Source organism: Haliotis rufescens, unplaced genomic scaffold (genome assembly GCF_023055435.1).
Source record: "Haliotis rufescens isolate VD_foot unplaced genomic scaffold, xgHalRufe1.0.p SCAF_10, whole genome shotgun sequence".
NCBI classification, from domain to species: Eukaryota; Metazoa; Mollusca; class Gastropoda; order Lepetellida; family Haliotidae; genus Haliotis; species Haliotis rufescens.
Genome location: NW_025963780.1, coordinates 30,852,909 through 30,873,278, shown reverse-complemented (window position 1 = coordinate 30,873,278; position 20,370 = coordinate 30,852,909). Strand labels below are relative to the sequence as shown.

General features: G+C 42.9%; 1 protein-coding gene across 2 annotated transcripts; it reads right to left on the bottom strand.

The window, feature by feature from the left end:
- Positions 1 to 1,329: 1,329 nt before the first annotated feature.
- LOC124135076 (solute carrier family 28 member 3-like) lies at positions 1,330 to 17,123 on the bottom strand. 2 transcript variants are annotated; one of them, XM_046500270.2, is made up of 12 exons: positions 16,975 to 17,085; positions 16,192 to 16,274; positions 14,759 to 15,177; positions 13,241 to 13,385; positions 11,352 to 11,543; positions 9,801 to 9,962; positions 8,936 to 9,061; positions 6,249 to 6,379; positions 5,557 to 5,725; positions 4,510 to 4,767; positions 2,108 to 2,288; positions 1,330 to 1,487 (listed from the first exon to the last, which is right to left on the bottom strand). In XM_046500270.2, exons 1-12 carry the CDS (start codon positions 16,991 to 16,993, stop codon positions 1,453 to 1,455), a joined length of 1,920 nt encoding a protein of 639 aa, XP_046356226.2. In that variant the 5' UTR covers positions 16,994 to 17,085; the 3' UTR covers positions 1,330 to 1,452. The 2 variants fall into 2 exon arrangements, with proteins under 2 accessions (XP_046356226.2, XP_048245356.1); XM_048389399.1 differs by lacking the exon at positions 16,192 to 16,274 and having other exon boundaries at positions 16,975 to 17,123.
- Positions 17,124 to 20,370: the final 3,247 nt, after the last annotated feature.

Sequence of the window (20,370 nt, the reverse complement as noted above, 5' to 3'; positions counted from 1 at the left end):
AATACGTCATGGGCACTTTTCTAGACTATGAAAAATGTTTTAAGAATATTCCTAGATCCATGAGGAAAGCTGTTTACGGTGCAAATACTGTGATACAGAATATGAGAATTAATAAGGTGCAGAAAAGTTTGATTACGCCTTCAAAAGGTTGCCGAATATTTTATGATACACTCATGAAAGCTGAATCAGATCACCCAGGTTGCTATACATGGGCAAACCTGATAAATGTCAGTGTACCATGGAATAATATATGTCCTGATTATAGAAGATGCACAAAAGACACTAAGTTGCTAGACTTTCAATATAGTCAATTCATCAAATAGTATACACCAAACGGGAACTGCAACAGATGAAGATAACCAATAAAAATGTCTGTACTTTCTGGGGGAATGAGCCTGGAAATAGGAAACATCTCTTTGTGTCCTGTGATCATGTGAAGGGATTTTGGAGTGAGTTGTCATTATATGTTAAAACACAATTGGATATATACAGACATTACTGCATACTGGTTACGATTTGATGAATTGTATCATTTTTTCTGCTAAAAGAAAAATCTACAGTTCAAGTATTAAAGCCAGTAAACTCCACCTAGATGCATTCTTGAGACTTCTAGGGATACTATAGTAGTGGAAAAATACGTGGCAAAAAAAAAAGAGTCTTGCAAAATTTGAGCGAAAATGGATTTAACAAAATACAATGTATTTTTTAGATATGAATTTCTTCATACCATGACACTCTGTACAACATGCTTTTGAAATGGGAATTACATTGTATATCACTGATGTATGCTGTATACACTTACTGAGATGAATAAAATATTTTTGGAGATGTTGCTCCTTCCTTTGCGATTGTAAAGGGGTGGGCAGCGGAGTTAAAGAGGGGAAGTGAGAACCTCAAAGATGATCCAAGATCAGGACGACCAACCGTCACATAGCCAATAAACCGGACACCTCTCATAGGAGTGGTAAGACAATTCTAAGTAATGAAATGGGCATGATGACAAAGGTTTCAGCACGCTGTGGTGTTCCAATGCTTCTGACTCCAGATCAGAAACGCCCCAATTCACTATCATTCGAGAGAATCAACAAGTTTCGAAGAAGACCGAGCTCATTTTGTTGAGTGATTTGAAACCATGGGTTCCCCACTATGAGAGACTAAACAGTCAAAACATCTAACGGCACCTCCGACGAAGAAGGCAAAGTCTGTTCTACCTGCTGGCAAAGTGATGGTTTCGGTTTTCTGATATTCTAAGGAGATCCTGATGGCAGATTACCCCCGAATCGTAAGACCATTAAGGGCCAATATGGTATTCATGATACGGAAACACACTCAGCTATAATCCGTTTATTGCAAACATGGGTGGTGTTCCAAATCTGAAACGTAATGATAAAATGTGATATTGAACTGGTCCCCATTGCACCAGCTACAACACAACCGCACTGTTAAAGTTGTTCACGCTGACTGTAAAGATTCATCGTATAGCAAACCTGAGAGAAACAGAAAAAAAGTTCATTAAACATAAACACGAGTGAGTGAATATGGATTTATGGATTTTTGCAATATTCCAACCACACCACAGCAGAGTAACGCCATCAATGGCCTTCACGCTTGTAGGTTGCACCAAAATGTAAACATCGCATACCTGAATCAGTTCGGGCTTTTCTCACACTTGGTGGAATAACTGATGTATACTGTGTAAATCAGCGTCAAACATAACTAAATCACTCCTTGGTTGGTATGGTTTGTTGTTTAACGTCGCACTCAGCAATATTCCAGCTATATGACGGCGGTCTGTAACCAGACAATCCAGTGATTAAAAACATGAGCATCGATCCACGCAATTGGGATACGATGACATGCATCAACCAAGTCAGCGAGCCTTACCACTCGATCCCGTTGGTCGCCTCCTACGACAAGCATAGTCGCCTTTTACGGCAAGCATGGGTTGCTGAAGACTTATTCTACCCCGCATCTTCACGTTTCGTTTTCACAATTGGGCTTCAGACGTGACAATTGGGGCTAGGATGGGTCTTCAGCAACCCATGCTTGTCATAAGAGGCGACTAACGGGATCGTATCACATATTTCACCCACTTCTACTTGCTCACCTGCGATGCATGCTGTCATAAAACAGGCCATCTGCCCAGTCACGTTCGCCCTCAGGACATATTTGGTGATAGTGGTCCTCCGTTCAGGGCAAAGAGCGATCAACGTTCCCATGGCAACACCAACAGCTCCTATATGGTTGAGTCCACATAAGGCATACGTACCAAGCACCTCAGAACGTTTCTGAAATTAAATGTTGGACAAGACAACCATTACGATACATGCCATTTTGACCATTTAGAATCCCGCATTCTGATCGGCGGTCTTTAACGTGATTTAGTTGATGACATCACCGCAAAAAAGTACTTATTTGTAAGAAAAGATATCTCAAACCTGATCAATAGATAGTAACAAATGCTGATTTTAAGTTGCGAAATGTCACGTAAACGATAACAGTGAGTGGTTTGGATTTTGTGCCGCTTGTAGCCATATCCGAGCACTGTCACAGCGGGTGACACCAGAAATAGGGTTCACACTTTGTCCGATGTGAAACGATTCCGGATTTTTGTGACATAATGACACAACCTTATTTGACACAGTAAGACCTGGCGTCCCTTCATAATGCATTGCAGTAACGACAAGCAGACTACCTTTTAATTCTTCGACTTTTAGCTAACATTACGACGTCATACCACTTTAGAAATACATGTTGCAAGTGTCGCTTCATCTTTTGGGAGTCCTTAATTATATTTGATAGCTTCTCGTTGAAGTATCATGATGAAAGCCTCAGTTTGACAATATGAAAGGAAAATACGCAGATTAATGCCGACGCTGACCGACACCTGAATTCACACATCCAACCTACTGGTAATATGCACATGCGCCGAACAGGTCGGACCTTGTTTTAGGAGCACACGTGTCTACCCTCTTTATCTACCAAATAGCCACACAGACTTGAAAGTTTGAAATTTGCTTGTAAATTCAAGTATTTGGGATAATGTTGGAACTGTGGAGATAGAGGATTGGATGGTTTTCTACTCAACGCGGTCGGACTGAGAGAAGGGCATGGACAACCGGCAGTCTTCCGGACTGTGTTTTCCAACTTTTTGGACATGTCGGTGAGTTAATCCAACGATCTGCTGCCGTATTTTCATACGCATTTCCGTTTATGAAAAAAAGGAAACGACGTGACAGTGACGAACTTTAGACATTGGACGCAGAACACGCAGCCTCAGGATATTGTACTACTGGTCCAGTTATGGGTCGACAAAGAGTTTACATGCATTCTATCTTGCGCTGGAGACATGGGAAGAAATGCCGAATCGACTGATGTGCCACAAACCCGTCAAACAACAAAGTGTAGGCATCTGGCCTTGACCTTGACAACTCTACATCAGATACATCCTCCTCATACTGGGACATCAACGGGCTATACAGCTATCATGGTCTTTTAGATATTTTAAAGATTAATAAATCACCGTAAGATGATCGTCTCTCATCTGAATTCTTTTAAAATATTAAAGATCCAATTGTACTATACCTTGCTCGGTTGTTACAGAAATTATAACGGTCAGTTTCCACATGCTTGGGCTGGTGCTATTATTGTACCGTTACTAAAGAAAGATGTTGATCGTCTTTTGTAGAATAGTCTATGTAGAATGATTTTAAAGGTGCTTCAAATTTTGCATGCTAATGTTAAATCTGTTGTAGTCATTGAGCAGGGAATAAAACTATCTATTTTGACTGTTCTACCGGTTCTCAGACAAGGGTGTACACTGAGCCCTATCATTTTCCTAACATTTATGAAAGAAATGGTTGAATCTATGAACGCCAGTACCAAAAAAGGCATTCTAGCACACCTGTTTGCAGATATCTGATATCGGTTACAGACAGACTCGATACACCTGCAGAAACAGGTTGACTTTCCCCATGGTTTACATGACAGCCCTACCTTCTAACCTGACACTGTGAAGATCCGGGGTAGAATAGGTGTTCAACAACCCATGTTTGCCGTAAATGGCGACTATGCTTATCGTAAGAGACGACTAACGGGATCGGGTGGTCAGACTCGCTGACTTGGTTGATACATGTCATCGGATCCCAATTGCGTAGACCCGAGAAGATCCGGGCTAGGATAGGTCTTCAGCAACCCATGCTTGCCGTAAAAGGCGACTATGCTTGTCGTAAAAGGCGACTAACGGGATCGGGTGGTCAGGATCGCTGACTTGGTTGATGCATGTCATCGATCCCAATTGCGTGGATCGATGTTCATGATGTAATTCACTTGATTGTCTGGTCCAGACTCGATTATTTACAGACCGCCGTCATGTAGCTGGAATATTGCTGAGTGAGGCGTAAAACAACAAACTAAACCAAACCAAACCGAAACCCAATTGCGTAGATCGATTCTCATGATGTCAGTCACTGGATTGTTTGCTCGTTAAACAACAAACAAACTACTAACCTCAAGAATTCCACCGACCAATGTTACATTGGTTGCGTCCAATATAACGTTGCCATCTTGCCAGTGCCAGGTGCCATTGTGAACCAGCTGGTACTGCTCGAGATCCTTTCTGTTAAGGACCAGCCTGCCAAACTCCATAAATCCAACAAAAGAATTGGCGAAGATTTTGATGCCCATCAGTTCCCCTATCTTGAAGAGGTCGACCTTGGGGAAGCCCATAATATAGGCCAGAGGATAGAACATATAGGAACAGAGGAGCTGCGGAGAAGAGAAGAGAGACAACTTTCAGCACATGGCAAACATGAATGAGCGTGACACCTTCAATTCATATTGTGTAACAATCTCTGGATGGTTTATTCTCAATTATTTAATCGGATCAAAATGACCGAGCTTGCATACGAGCAACGTTTCAGAGTCGAATGACCTCCATTCGAATACTATTTAGCTGTTGAGCACAGACACAGAGTCAGAGTCGAACCCAAGCGACACATGCTCCATAGAATAGGAAAAACTACCCTTAGCTTATGTTGTCTTTGGCTTTATCAGGAAATGATATCTATGATCCAATTTGGTCAGCTCATGCGACATAACGAATAAAAAGACATCAAACAAATACACACATTCTGCATCATTTTGTTTTTTAACGCATGATATATGGACATGCATTGTATATGAAGGCGCCGCAATTCTCTGTGCAGAGTTGCGTCCCTTGGACACGCCAGAAACTTATGAGTGTGGGTTCGAATCCCGGTTCGCCCCGATTATGTTTCTAGGTTTGTCAGCACCATACCCGTGATCGTGGGTTTTACAGAAGTGGTAAACGTGTGAGACCTGCATCACTTCGGGCTCTGCTCCCACATTAAGCTGACACGCCGCGATATAACTGGAATACTGTTAAAAGCGGTGTTAAACCCAACTCACTCTCCATGCCTAAGGTGTACAATAATAGGTGTTTGAAATGTATGGCTAGGCGAGACGCCTCAGCGTTTCGCTAGGTTACGTCAATACACTACGTCAACCTCTACAAAAGTCTGACAATAGACATACCGAAAACGTCACGCCAGGCACTCCAACCCTGACACCAAACCATTGAAATGCGGTGTCTATACATTCAATAGCAGCGATGAAGACGATCTGGTTGACAACGACTGTGGACGCCAGTGCGATGCCGTCAACCGCGCCGATAGATATCGCTTCTAGTACGCTCTGAAATTTGCTGGAAGATTAATAATAAGTTCCTATGAACCCCGTTTAGAGACACAAATATTAGAGAGAGGCTTGCTTTTGTTACAGTTTTCAGGTTTCAGGCATCGTATGTTTGATCCAGCAGACAATAGGGTTCCAAAGGCCTGACATCCACTACATGTGATGATACCCCAAATACACAATAAACGAATACGTCTCAATTTACTAAGATTTCTGTGCGTGTTTGTGGGGAAACACATGTGTTCCTCATGTGGGATTACAATTTGTTACGTCTGACATTTCCGAAGTATATTTGTGTACTTTGTTTATTGTGTACTTGACATTATGACATTATGTATTATGTGAAAACTGAAGATATCAACTTTGTCAGGTCACACGATGTGCTAATTATGTTGGTTGGCAAATAAATACAACATCCTCTATTTTTTTTACAACAAATCGTGTGCCTGCATGAACATTAGCGCCAGTTTAATGGTCGGTTTAATTATGGGCGGTACCATGTCGAGTGCAATACATTCCTTATTGCAACTCACGCCATTCTTATATTGTAAGCATCCTCTGGTTGGACCCTTGTCCTTCTTGTCTCCGGCATGGTCAGTTTGGCCATGGCGAGCGCGGCGGGGGCAGACATCACAGACGCTGTGAGAAGGTGGTTGGCTGGTGCCTGCAAGGGAATACTTATGACAGGAAACATCACACAGAAACCCCATTTAAGTGTGAGGGAGTGGGTTTATTTTACGCCAGAAAAAGACTTCACATGAATCAAACCTGGGTCTTCAGTGTGATGAGCGAACTCTTTAACCACTATGCTACATGGTGTCAGCCAAAATGTGATCAGCAGGCCATGGAATCGATACCAGACGTTTGGATCAGCTAACCAACGACATGCACGTGGTCGACATCGTTCCACAACACAGAGATAAGACACGTTTCATCTGATTGCAACAAGACGTCATCACTGCGTGACTGCCACCACACTCAGAAATGACCTGCGGAAAGTGGCAATGACGTTTCTACTTAGACAGTGCATAATCATCTCCTTGAGGCTGGTCTCCGGTCATGGAGAGCATGATTTTGCATCCCACTAACCCGACATTTTAGGCAGGCACTTTTGAATTGGGCTGAAGATGACGTCAATTAGACAGACCAGGACTGGGCTCCAGAGCTTTTCACTGATGAATCGAAATACTGGCTAGCTCAATCATGATTTGGGGTGGTGTCAGACCTGGAAGATCTCCATGCCCTACAGCAGGGCAAGGTGACAGGTGTGCGCCACAGGGATGCCATTCTGGATGTGAACATGAGACCATCTGCTGGTGCAATCGGACCAAACTTCATCCTCATGGACGATAACAATAATGACCTATCGTGCCAGGGTCGTTGATGCCTACTTAGTGCAGATGACCAGTGTCTGCATGGAGTGGCCAGCCCGGTCACTAGACCTCAACCCTTTCGAAGACATGTGGAACGAACTCCATATCTCCTGTCTCGCCATGTACTTCCAGCTAATCGACAGGAACTCGGCAATGATCTAATTAAGAGAGGAACAAACTTCCCTTGGCAACCATGATGAATGGATCCAGACACTTATTGGGAGCATGAGACATGGTGCCAGGGTATTATCGCATCACGTGCATCACATACGCGCTTCTCGGAATTTGTTTTCACTGTTACACTGGTTTGGTCAGAGACTCTCATTTTGACGGGTGATCTGACTGATTATTGGTCATATGGTGTGTTATGGCATTGTGTGGAAAATGACAACGGAATTTTGTTAACATTTATTCACGCAATATTGCCTTTGGCTATTTCAACAGATGCGCACAATTTGACGTATTACCTTTCAAAGTTATGAACACACAATGCCATTTAGAAAGTGGTCAAATGTAACAAATGTTATATTTAAGATAACACTTTGTGTGCTGGCGATTAGGTGCCTCACTCTGGCGGTGCGGGTTCCAATCCCGGACGGACCTCAGCCCAAAAAAGTACGTGAATCTTTACTTTTCTCGGAAAGTGTTATCAACATTTGTTACATTTGACCACTTTCTTAATGGCATTGTGTGTTCATAGCTTTCGGCCATGGGAGCCGTGCCAATTTACACTTGTCAGAGGGGTACACAAAGTATGTGATCTAGACTACCAGTTGTCGAACTTTCATTTTGTGGAAGCCTCGGTGGCTGAGTGGGATAGATCGCTGACTTTGTGTGCTGGCGATTAGGTGCCTCATTCTGGCAGTGTGGGTTCGAATCCCGGACGGGACTCAAACCAAAAAAGTACGAGAATCTGTACTTTACTCAGAAAGTGTTATCCCAAATATAACATGTGTTATCCTTTAAAGTTGTTATCCTCAGCAAATTGTAGTAGTATATAGTTAATACATACATGTACAACATGTCTGGGACCTAACTAACAGCAAATATACAACAATATTACTGACTGCATTGTCCTGTTATTGATTTAGATGACTTCAGTATTGTTACAATTACTTATCCTCAAACAGAGCTGTTATGCTGGTTTGAAGAATGTAATTTGTTTACTGTGATAAAAGTCGTTTCAATATTTCAATATTTTTTACTCCAACAAAACATTAAGGCAGCAGCATACACGCAGAAACGTTAACGTTTTAAGCGGTGTTATTTTATTCTGAGATTCCTATATATGACAGCGAATTTAGTTTCGCTCACGTCTGACATAAATGAGAAACTGAAAGTTAATGTTACTGTAAAACAAAAATCAGTGTTGTGCTGTACTCACGTTACCTCTTATCAAGGAGCGTAATACACCCTGGACATTGCCAGAAATATCGACCAGATGGGGTGTCAGACGAGATGGGGTTAGACAAGTTGATGGAGAGTCAGACTAGATGGGGTGTCAGACAAGATGGGGGTAGACCAGACGGGTAGATAAGAGTATATGTTTACCTTCAACGGTTCTGTTGCACACATGCTACCTCTAGTCAAGGAGTTTAATGCACACAGGAAATTGCCAGAACTATTGACTAGATGGGGTGTCAGACTAGATTGGGTAGATTAGATGGGGGATCATATTAGATGGGGTAGACTAGATTTGGAGGGGGCTGCCGGATGGGGAGGGAGGTGACTAGATATGGGTTGATCCACCGACAAAGAACGGCACTATCTGCATTATGAAGTCTCCCGACATCTAGCCGCTAAGTATGTGTATGTGGATGAAGAGACAATGATAAGATATTACTTACTCCAAAGTTCACAAGCATTCCAAAAACACTTCCAGAAATACTGGCGAATGTTGCCACCATGATGGCGTGCATCTCGGATGCAGTCAGTAGTGGCAGGAAGGGTTTAATAGCCATTGGAGCCTCGGACTGAAGTGGGAACATCCGAAGAATCAGGCAATACACACCACAGCTTGGTAAACAAATACAATTCTGATTATTACATTTAACATTTGATGTTCACTTAGTTTCATTTTCATGTGAGTATACCTACAAAGAGGGCCAATCTGCATAAGGATGAGTGATGTCGATATACACAGGGCGGTTGAAAAGATCTGGGTCCAGCTATGATTGCCTGAGTTGATGGAGTTGGTTGCTGATTATTTTCAACATAAAATCTCAATGGTCCGTACACTTCTGACAATGACACCATATCTGCCTGCATATTTTCATTTGGAGATGTTGGTCATCCTCATACCAATTTTGTCCATTTTCATAAACAGGGAATACCAAGTCACTTTGATGCCTTCAGAAAAGGCATCGGTCTGTAAATAATCGAGTCTGGACCAGACAATCCAGTGATTGACATCATGAGCATCGATCCACGCAATTTGGATCGATGATATCATCAACCAAGTCAGCGAGCCTGACCACCCGATCCCGTTAGTCGCCTTTTACGACAAGCATAGTCACCTTTTACGGCAAGCATGGGTTGCTGAAGACCTATTCTACCCCGGAATCTTCACGGGTCCCTCTTATCATGAAACCAGATATGAGAGTACTATACATCCTTTGTAGTTAGGCTCAGAACGTGCCACGCTGTACAAGAAAGGTTAGGCTTGAGACAATGGAGAAGATTCTAGTCACAGTAAGCATTTTGTGTACTCACAGGTCCAAGAAACATGTTGAAGGCAGCGTTCACAGATTCAATAGCGCTCGTACCCATACAGAAGTAGAGAAACTTCCCGAAGTTCTTGACAATAGCTTGGAGCACCCCATAGTGGTACAGCATGTTGACTGTGGAACTCATGAAAATAATCAGTGGCATTGTCTGAAATGATAAAACAAATCACATCTGAAACGATGTCACCATTACAATTCTTCTTTGATGGTACACAAGAACATTTACCATCAGTGTTTGGCAAGATTCAAAGATCAAATATAAATAAGATAAGTGTCAGCTAAAATTGGTCTGTTGCTTAACGCCGCACTCAGCAATATTCAATCTATATGCCGGCGGTCTTTAAATAATCGAGTCTGGACCAGACAATCCAGTGATTCACATCATGAGCATCGATCCTCGCAATTGGGATCGATGACATCATCAACCAAGTCAGCGAGCCTGACCACCCAATCCCGTTAGTCGCCTTTTACGACAAGCATAGTCACCTTTTTCGGCAAGTATGGGTTGCTGAAGAGCTAGTCAACTAAAAGAATTGTTCATTTACTACAAAAGTCGTCAATGGTTTACCCAGTTTTCTGTCAAGATTCACGTTATTTGAACTTTGAAATGATCATTCGATTTGTTCTTCGACGTATGAAGATGTCTTTCTTTGCATAAAATTTTCAGATGGTTTCATACAATCCTGTCTTGCCATTATGACGAGAGTGGTTATCGACAACCATATGGTCACCAAAATACCATATACCCACCACATCTACATGTAGTGATGCTGACTGCTTTTGTCAGCTACAAGACAAAAAAAGAAACCATATACCGGACACCTCGAGGGGCATGTATCTACAGGAGTGAGTGAGTTGGGTTAACGCTGCTTTTAACAGTATTCCAGTTATATCACGGCGTGTCAGCTTAATGTGGGAGGAAAGCCCGAAGTGATGCAGGCCTCAGACGTTTATCACTTCGGTGAAACCCACGAGCACGGGTATGGTGCTAACAAACGTAGAAACATAATCGGGGCGAACCGGGATTCGAACCCACAATCATAGGTTTTTTGCGGGCCCAAGGGACGCAACTCTGTCAGCGAATCACGGTGCCTAAGACGACTGGGACGTTTGGCTGATGGCTTTTGTCTACATGGTCACCACGAAGGCTTATATCGGCCACCTCCAGGTACAGACATACATTTTGGTTGGTTTGTTGTTTAACGCCGCACTCAGCAATATCCCAGCTATATGACGGCGGTCTGTAAATAATCGAGTCTGGACCAGACAATCCAGTGATTAATGTCATGAGCATCGATCCGCGCAATTGGGATCGATGACACGATCAACCAAGTCAGCGAGTCTGACCACCCGATCCCGTAAGTCGCCTTTTATGACAAGCATCGTCACCTTTTACGGCAAGCATGGGTTGCTGAAGACCTATTCTACCCCGGAATCTTCACGGGTCCATAATGATAATGATACTACATACCGACCACATTCATGTATTTAAAGGGAGGGGTGGGGACGGCTGTCAACTACAAAAAGACAAACGCACCACAAATATAAACTGGTGATCTCTGAAGCTGTCCCCAAACACAAATTGAGAGCCTTTGTCTGTGTGCCTCATGTACCCTTCGAGTCTCGCCCCCAGCCAGTTGAAAACACTGTATCCAAATCTGGACCTGAGGATGAACAGCGCAAACAGGAACTGGGTGGTAATCCCCCAAAACACTGCATGCCAGTTTACCTGAAGGAAATGAAAGATTTCTCAATACAGATTTGGATTGCTATTTCAAATTGTGATTTTAAGTGGGGTTTTTTGCATTTAATGTATATTAACTTATCATCCGTAATTAAATTTGTCATTGAGTTTTTGGTAATATTGATTGATAAATATGAAATGGAATTCAAACATCAAGACAACTGAATCATAAGTCTTCATGCATAGCTTCATAACTGACAAGACCGCCTCCGTGGTCTAGTGGTAGAGTGTCCGCCCGGAGAGCGGAAAGTCCGGGGTTCGATCCCCGGCCGCGTCATACCAAAATACGTTTAAAGATGGTACTTGTTGTTACCATGTCTGGCGCTCGGCATTAAAGGGTTAAAGCAAGGACTGGTCGGCTCGGAGTCAGTATACTGTGTCTGAGTGAGGTACATGTTAAACTGCGGCATGATATCTCAGTGAGCTAGCACTATAAATCGGCATCAGTCCGTTCTAGTACAAGCAGCCACACACACACACACACGTGCATGCACGTCACTCTATAAGTGCAATAATCTTGGACGCGACGTTAAACCCAATTTCACCTCACCTCACCTCATAACTGACAGCCAGTCGAGACTTAATGGGTGTTGAGTATGTGAGTTTAAAGCTATATTTCAGTTATGTCACAGGGTTTCGGCTTAATGTTGAATAAAACACCAAGTCATGTTGGTCTCAGACGGTTATCACTTTGGTGAAACCCATGATCACTAACACAGGTTTGGTGCTGAAAGACCAAGAATAATGATCATTGCAGATGCGAGATTGGAGCCACGATCTTAGGATTCTGACATGCCAAGGGCATCTCTGGACATAGAATTGTGATGCATTAGAAACTAGGCCAACCCTGCATTAAGTTTATTAAAAGTTTGTTTGTTTGTTGTTTAACACCGCAGTCAGCAATCGCCTCTTACGACAAGCATAGTCGCCTTTTACGGCAAGCATGAGTTGCTGAAGACCTATTCTAACCTGATTTATTAAATGATATAATTGACATAATTGTAATGAATAAACTTATTACCAGATCTCTCTTGAAGATTCTTAGTTCCTATCCCGAATATTTCTGTGATCGCCGTCATACAGCTGGATTATTGTTCAGTGCGCCGTTAAACACATCTTCCGGAGGCAAGAGAGTGAACTGACTTTAAAAGTCCAGTTTCCACCCTTGCCGAACTAGGCTGGGCTGGATCGTAGCGCCACCAGTGGCTATTACCAGTTATGTCCCTTCTAAGCCTCTCCTATGGACCAATCAGATTCCACCTCTCGTATCACTTGCATTCACTTCACGCAAAATGGATGCGCCCAGTCAAAACGATCTGATCGATAATCAAGATATATATTGTGATAAAACGGGTCTTACATCGCGAAATGCATCAAATCACGTAAGCACCTTGATTAAAAGCTTGAAAAGATTTGGAAAATATCTGCTGACAAGGAGTTGGCGGTGCACATGCTTTGCAAACCCTGCAATCGACCGAAATCTGCACGACAGTTTACGAACCGGATTTCGATTTCGGTGCGCGAATTTGATTGGATTATGCATAGACTCGTTAGTCCAGCCAAAATGTAACTCCATAATACCAGTCCATTTCGGCAAGGGTGGAAACTGGACCTTTATAGTCAGTTAACTCTCTTGCCTCGGGAAGATGGGTTAAACAAGAAACAAAACAAAGACATATTACCAGGTCTGGGCGTTTGGAGAAAATGTAACCAATAATTATGAAGAAGACCAGTCCTGCGAGGGAGATGAAGTTCTCTGGACTTGTTTGGAGAATGGTTAGACACAGGTAAGTGATAATCAACGCAAGTATGGACAGGTAGAGGAACCTGAAACAGCAGCAGAAAATGGTATGAGAAACGGTTTTTACAGATGTGATACAGCTTCTTATCACATTACAATGTAATAATAACATCATATGCCAGCACATATACATGTACAATGATAAAAACCATCACAATCACTTGTGAACTGTTTCGGCAATTTCAGACAATATAAGTGGTTGGTTGGTTGGTTGGTTGGTTGGTTGTTTAACGCCGCACTCAGCAATATTCCAGCTATATGACGACGGTCTGTAAATAATCGAGTCTGGACCAGACAATCCAGTGATTGATATCATGAGCATCGATCCACGCAATTGGGATCGATGACATGCATCAACCAAATAATCGAGCCTGACCACCCGATCCCGTTAGTCGTCTTTTACGACAAGCATAGTCACCTTTTACGGCAAGCATGGGTTGCTGAAGACCTATTCTACCCCGGAATCTTCACGGGTCAGATGTGATACAGCTTCTTATCACATTGCAAGGTAATAATTAAACATCATATGCCAGCACATATACAATGATTAAAACCATCACAATCACTTGTGAACTGTTTCGGCAATTTCAGACAATATTAGTGAGAGAGTTTGGTTTGGTTGATATTTAACGCCGCACTAAGCAACATTCAAGCAACATGACGGCAGTTTGTAAATAATCGAGTCTGAACAGTTGGTCCAGTTTGTTTGTTGTTTAATGCCGCACTCAGGAACATTCAAGTTATGTGACAGTGGTCTGCAAATAATAGTCTGGACCAGAAAATTGAATTGAAATGCATCAACCAAGTCACCGAGCCTGACAACCTCATCCCGATATTCGCCTTTTATGGCAAGCATGGGTTGCTGGAGACCAATTCTAACCCGGAATCTTCAAGGGACAGTGTGTGAGGGAGTGAGCATGCTGGTGTTACAACATTCCATAAATTCACTGACTCCTGATAATATGTTAAGGACCACCCGATTCTTTCATATTACCATAGGTAATCTGCCATGATAGTAAAATGAAAGAATCGGATGGTCCATATATTTTGAGTAGTATAGACAAAGAATATATGGACCATCCGATTCTTTCATATTACGATGGCAAATTCCTTTTTAGAAGTATATAAAGGCGACTATGCTTGTCGTTAGAGGCGACTAACGGGATCGAGTGGTCAGGCTCGCTGACTTGACTGATGCAGGTCATCGATCCCAATTACGTGGATCGATGCTCATTATACTGGATTGTCTGTTCCAGACTCGATTATTTACAGACCGCCGTCATATAGCTGGAATATTGCTGAGTGCGGCGTTAAACAACAAACAAACAAAAACAAAACAATAGTAGTACATAGAACAAAAAGTGAATAATATCCATCTCAAAGACGGTATAAATCTCACCATCTGATTCCCTTCCGAACCACGGGCCTTCTCAGCGTCTGGCATCTGCAAACACCTCCAATCTTTTTGAAGATTTTCTCGCTGAAGTTGCTGTACCCAATAATAAACAAGACAAAACACGTCCCCCAGACAAGCCGGATTGAGCCTTCATCTCCAAATGCGTAGTCCATGCAGAACCCAAGGTACACAAGATAGACTATTAATATAACTGACCCTACAACGCGTCCGATGATCGTTTTGTGTTGACTCAATTTGTGTAAGATTGCGGCTCTCGTTTTAGCCACATTTCCTCCACATTTCAAGTAGAACTCTCGAAACTCCTCCTCATCTTCTCTCTCTTCTTCTCTTTCCTCCTCTTCGACTGACAGGTCATCCAAATGTGTCAGAAGTCCATTTTCCTCGAAGTCCGCTTTGTCCGTCTTTATCATTTACAAATGGAGAAATGGATATATTTTATGATATTATAATACACGATTTGCACTTTTGCAGATCCTGTTGAGCAAAATTTCAGGTTCTTTATCAAATAACTAGCTAAAGGTGTCCTGTTGCAACTAACTACGGCATATCTAAAGGAGAGTGAGTTACAGTGCCCGTGTAGATCCGGTGTAGATTAGGTCTTCAGCAACCAATGCTTGCCGTAAAAGGCGAATATGCTTGTCATAAGAGGCGACTAACATGATCGGGTGGTCAGGCTCGCTGACTTGGTTGATGCATGTCACTGTATCCCATTTGCGTGGATCGATGCTCATGACATCCATCACTACATTGTCTGGTCCAGACTCGATTATTTACAGACCGCCGTCATATAGCTGGAATATTACTATACAAGGATAGTGCTTCAGTCGTTGGACTGAACTTTGTTTGTTTGTTAGTTATCACCGCATTCAGCAATAGTTCAGCTTTATGACGACTGTGTGTAAATAATAGAGTGTGGACTACCCGGTCGCCTTAGTCGCTTCGTACGACAAACATAGGTTGCTGAAGGTCAATTCTAGCCAGGCATCGGGTCTCGTGACGCGAACACAGAAAGACTTACGTTAAGTTTCATACTGTAGCATTGCACCCAGTAGTCAAATGGTAATCCAATAGTCTTCCATGACAAGACCAGTCTTGATCTGAACTAACTGAACTTTCATCATAAAACATGACCCGTGAAGATCCGGGGTAGAATAGGTCTTCAGCAACCCATGCTTGCCGTAAAAGGCAACTATGCTTGTCGTAAAGGCGACTAACGGGATCGGGTGGTCAGGCTCGCTGACTTGCTTGATGCATGTCATCGTGTCCCAATTGCGTGGATCGATGCCCATGATGTCAATCACTGGAATGTCTGGTCCAGACTCAATTATTTACCGACCGCCGTCATATAGCTGGAATATTGCTGAGTGCGGCGTTAAACAACAAACAAACAAACATAGAAACATCAGTCTACTCACATCTGACTTGCCAGTCTCTACAAGAGCAAAGGCCCCGGCGTCGAGTAGTCCCTTCTCAGCTGACATCTTTATTATAGCGGACCCTGTGACAAGAAAACCCTTTTCACAATCCCAAAGAAGAACAACATATCCCTATTTACCTCGTAGAAGTGTTCAAGCTTCTGATGGTTGGTTGGCTGGTTTGGTTGGTTTGTTGTTTAACGCCGTTGGGCCTTTTAGTTATGCCCACGAGCACGGATATGGAAACAAACGGAGCGAACCGGAATTATACCAACAATAAAAGTTTTCTGGCGTGTCCACGGATCGTAGCTCTGCTCATGTGTCAGTACATTTCTACATAGATAATGATGCTATGTATATTTGTATAACGCGAATATGTTATTGTGCAACCCGTGAAGATTCCGGGCTAGAATAGGTCTTCAGAAACCCATGCTTGCCGTAAAAGGCGGCTAACGGGATCGGGTGGTCAGGCTCGCTGACTTGCTTGATGCATGTCATCGTGTCCCAATTGCGAGGATCGATGCCCATGATGTCAATCACTGGAATGTCTGGTCCATACTCTATTATTTACAGACCGCCGTCACATAGCTGGAATATTGCTGAATTCGGCGTTAAACAACAAACAAACAAACAAAAGTATTGTGCAATCCAGTGGTTGACATCATGAGCATTGATCCATGCAATTGGGATCGATGACGTGCCACCCGATCACGTTAGTCGCCTCTAATGGGATAAGTAAACACAGACTAGAGATGAACAATTCCACTGGGCGACCAAACTCACCTGTAGTTGTAGGAGCCATAGGTGTTTCTCAGTAGTCACACACGTCCGACTTGTGTGGATCAGCTTGAAGGAAACTGATGCAAGTCGGCCCCATGGCCCCTGGTGGTTGGTGAAAACAAGAGTCATTTTACAGTTTGTATTTATACATATCTTGTATAAAATAACATCTAATTTGTTTTACAAATGCATTTAGTGGGATTGTTGACAGTTGACGTTGTTTCCAGGGTTTGACAGTATTCTGTATTCCGATTTATTCACGTATCTAATATAAATAATTCAAAAACCGCCTGGGGTTATTTTGTGGCTCATAAATAAAACTGACATTAAATATTTTCTCTCCTTTTTTAATGTTTTGAATTTATGTTTTCAATTATCTTTTAAACTAGAAAGTGGCATATTAAGCAATTTCACTCATTTTCATCTGAATAAGTGGGCCTTCGTTGATTCGGACTGAAGGTTTGTGATACGATTACTTGTGTAATAATTATAGGCCAGTTATACTGCGCTATACTCCCACAACACACAGGGGAATGCTCAAGTACACCATTAGTACCCCGGTCAGTGGATCAGTGTGCACTCGATTTCGTTCTCAACTTCCTTTGGAGTATACAGCCTAAGGTACTTGAGAGGCGCTAGAATGTTAACAGTCATTTCTGTTTTAACTACACACGAGTGAAAGGCATGTTGTTTAAAACAAGCAAAAAAATTGAATAATAGAGTTAACTTATTATAATTATGATTTATCCTCCACAGTGAGACTTACAGAAAAGCATAACCCCGTCTATCCGTCTACCACTATTTGCCACAGTGTAGGTTGGGGCGGTCGGGTAGCCTAGTGGTTAAAGCGTTTGCTCGTCACGCCGAAGACCCGGGTTCGATTCCCGACATGGGTACAATGTGTGAAGCCCATTTTCTGGTGTCCCCCGCCGCGATATTGCTGGAATATTGCTAAAAGCGGCGTAAAACCATACTCACTCACTCACTCACAGTGTAGATTACAGAGGTTCGGGACTGCAATTGATCAGTAAACTACGGTTAAAACGAACTGAAAGGGGACACTAATTGTAATTCGTTATAACCGTAGTTCCTTATAAGCACATTTATATAGCAAATGCCCGGGACCAAAATAACAGTACGTTATATCCGTCAGTTTGTTATAAACGTAGTTCAGTATAAGCACATATATATAGCAAATGCCCGGGACCAAAATAACAGTACGTTATATCCGTCAGTTTGTTATAAACGTAGTTCAGTATAAGCACATATATATAGCAAATGCCCGGGACCAAAATAACAGTACGTTATATCCGTCAGTTTGTTATAAACGTACTTTACTGTACATGTATTGACGATGACACCGTTGAAAGTTCAAGACGAGGGTGAGGGTTGAGATAATCGTCAAAGAAGATCCATAATCAATTCGCTGTACAGAGCTGTATCTCTTAGGCATGACCTAATCCGATGGCTGTAGATTCGAATCCCATATTTGCCCTGATAACAGTTAAAACTCATAAAAGTTAAAAAGTTAAAAGGAGTACCAGTCATTGATGTTCTGTAATTAACAGTCCTGAGTGTTTCCTTGTTTGTTGATTAACGCACTTAGCAGTGCCCCAACCATATGAGGGTAGCACGGGTTGTCAAGTCATCTAAGTCGCTGTGTGCCCCTTGGGTACGCCACAAACCTATGATTGTTGGTTCAAATCCCGGTTCGCCCTGATTATGTTACTAGGTTAGTCCGTACCTTCCACGTGATTGTGGGTTTCACCAAAACCAACATTTGAGACCTGCACCATTTAGAGCTTTCCTTCCACATTAAGCGGACACGGTGTGATATAACTGGAAAACTTATCAAAGCGGCGTTAAACCCAACTCACTCACACAACTTTATGACGGCGGTCTCTGTCCATACAATACAGCGAATGAGTCTCGTTCCTGCAATTGGGATACAACAATATACAATTAACCGCGTTACCGAGCCTATCCACCCGATCCATTTGGTATCTTCTTACGACAAGCTTAAGTTGCTGCGAACCTGTATGTATCCGCAATATTGAGGTGCTGAGTTAGATAACATACAGGGGGCACGGGTGGCCCAGTCGTCTAAGGCGCCGCAATTCGCTGTGCAGAGTTGGGTCCCTTGGGCACGCCAGAAACCTATGATTGTGGGTTCGAATCCCGGTTCGCCCCGATGTTTCTACGTTTGTTAGCACCATACCCGTGCTCGTGGGTTTCACCGAAATGATAAACGTCTGAGGCCTGCATCACTTCGGGCTTTCCTCCCACATTAAGCTGACACGCCGTGATATAACTGGAATACTGTTAAAAGCGGGGTTAAACTCAACTCACTCACTGATCACTCACTAGATAACATACATATGTACATTCTGTCTGTCACGATTATCGATCAGCCCTTACTATGCATAGACTAATCCACAACAAAGAATGTCCTTAATGTCGCAATGTCGGGTGTCACCAATGGTCTATTACGAGTTATGTCTTCTCAGGTTCGACCTCTCATATCACGGAGCTCGAGTTTCAAGGTTCCACTGTATATATTTACCATTCGACATATACCTACATCTAGCTGAGCATTGCCGAGTGCGGCGTTAAACAACATTCAATACAATACAATCTATACCTGCATCCTCCGAGACTTGTCAGGCCGTTAGTTGCTGTTCTACTGAACATTCACTGAGAAACTGGCCATTTCGTACTGGCGACCCATTGGCATAACCAGATTTTAGTGACATGCAAGCTGAAGGCATATCGTCATATCGCTGGGAGCACTGGTGGCCCAATCGACTAAGGTGACCCAATTCGTTGTGCAACACTGCACGCGTCCCACACTCATTCTATTCTAAGTTTGCCAGTACCATACCCCTACTCGTGAGTTGACCAAACTGGTAAGCGTCTACACCTGCACTTTGGGCTTCTTCTACACCTGCACTTTGGGCTTCTTCTACACCTGCACTTTGGGCTTCTTCCAACATCAGACCCGTGAAGATCCGGGGAAGAATAGGTCTTCAGCAACCCATGCTTGCAGTAAAAGGCGACTAGTCTTGTCGTAAAAGGCGACTAACAGGATTGGGTGGTCAGGCCCGCTGACTTGGTTGATGCATGTCATCGATCCCAATTGGGTGGATCGATGCCCAAGATGTCTATCACTGGATTGTCTGGTCCATTCTCGATTATTTACAGACCGCCGTCATATAGCTGGAATATTGCTGAGTGCGGCGTAAAGGAACCAACCAACCAAACATCTTCCAACATCAAGCTCACTAGCCGCGATATGACTGAAGTGCGGTTCAAAGAGGAGGTTAATCCAACTCACTCATATTGCTGGTAAAGGGAAATTCCAGTATTATCTGTTTGAGGCAATAGTACCATGTGCTTCTC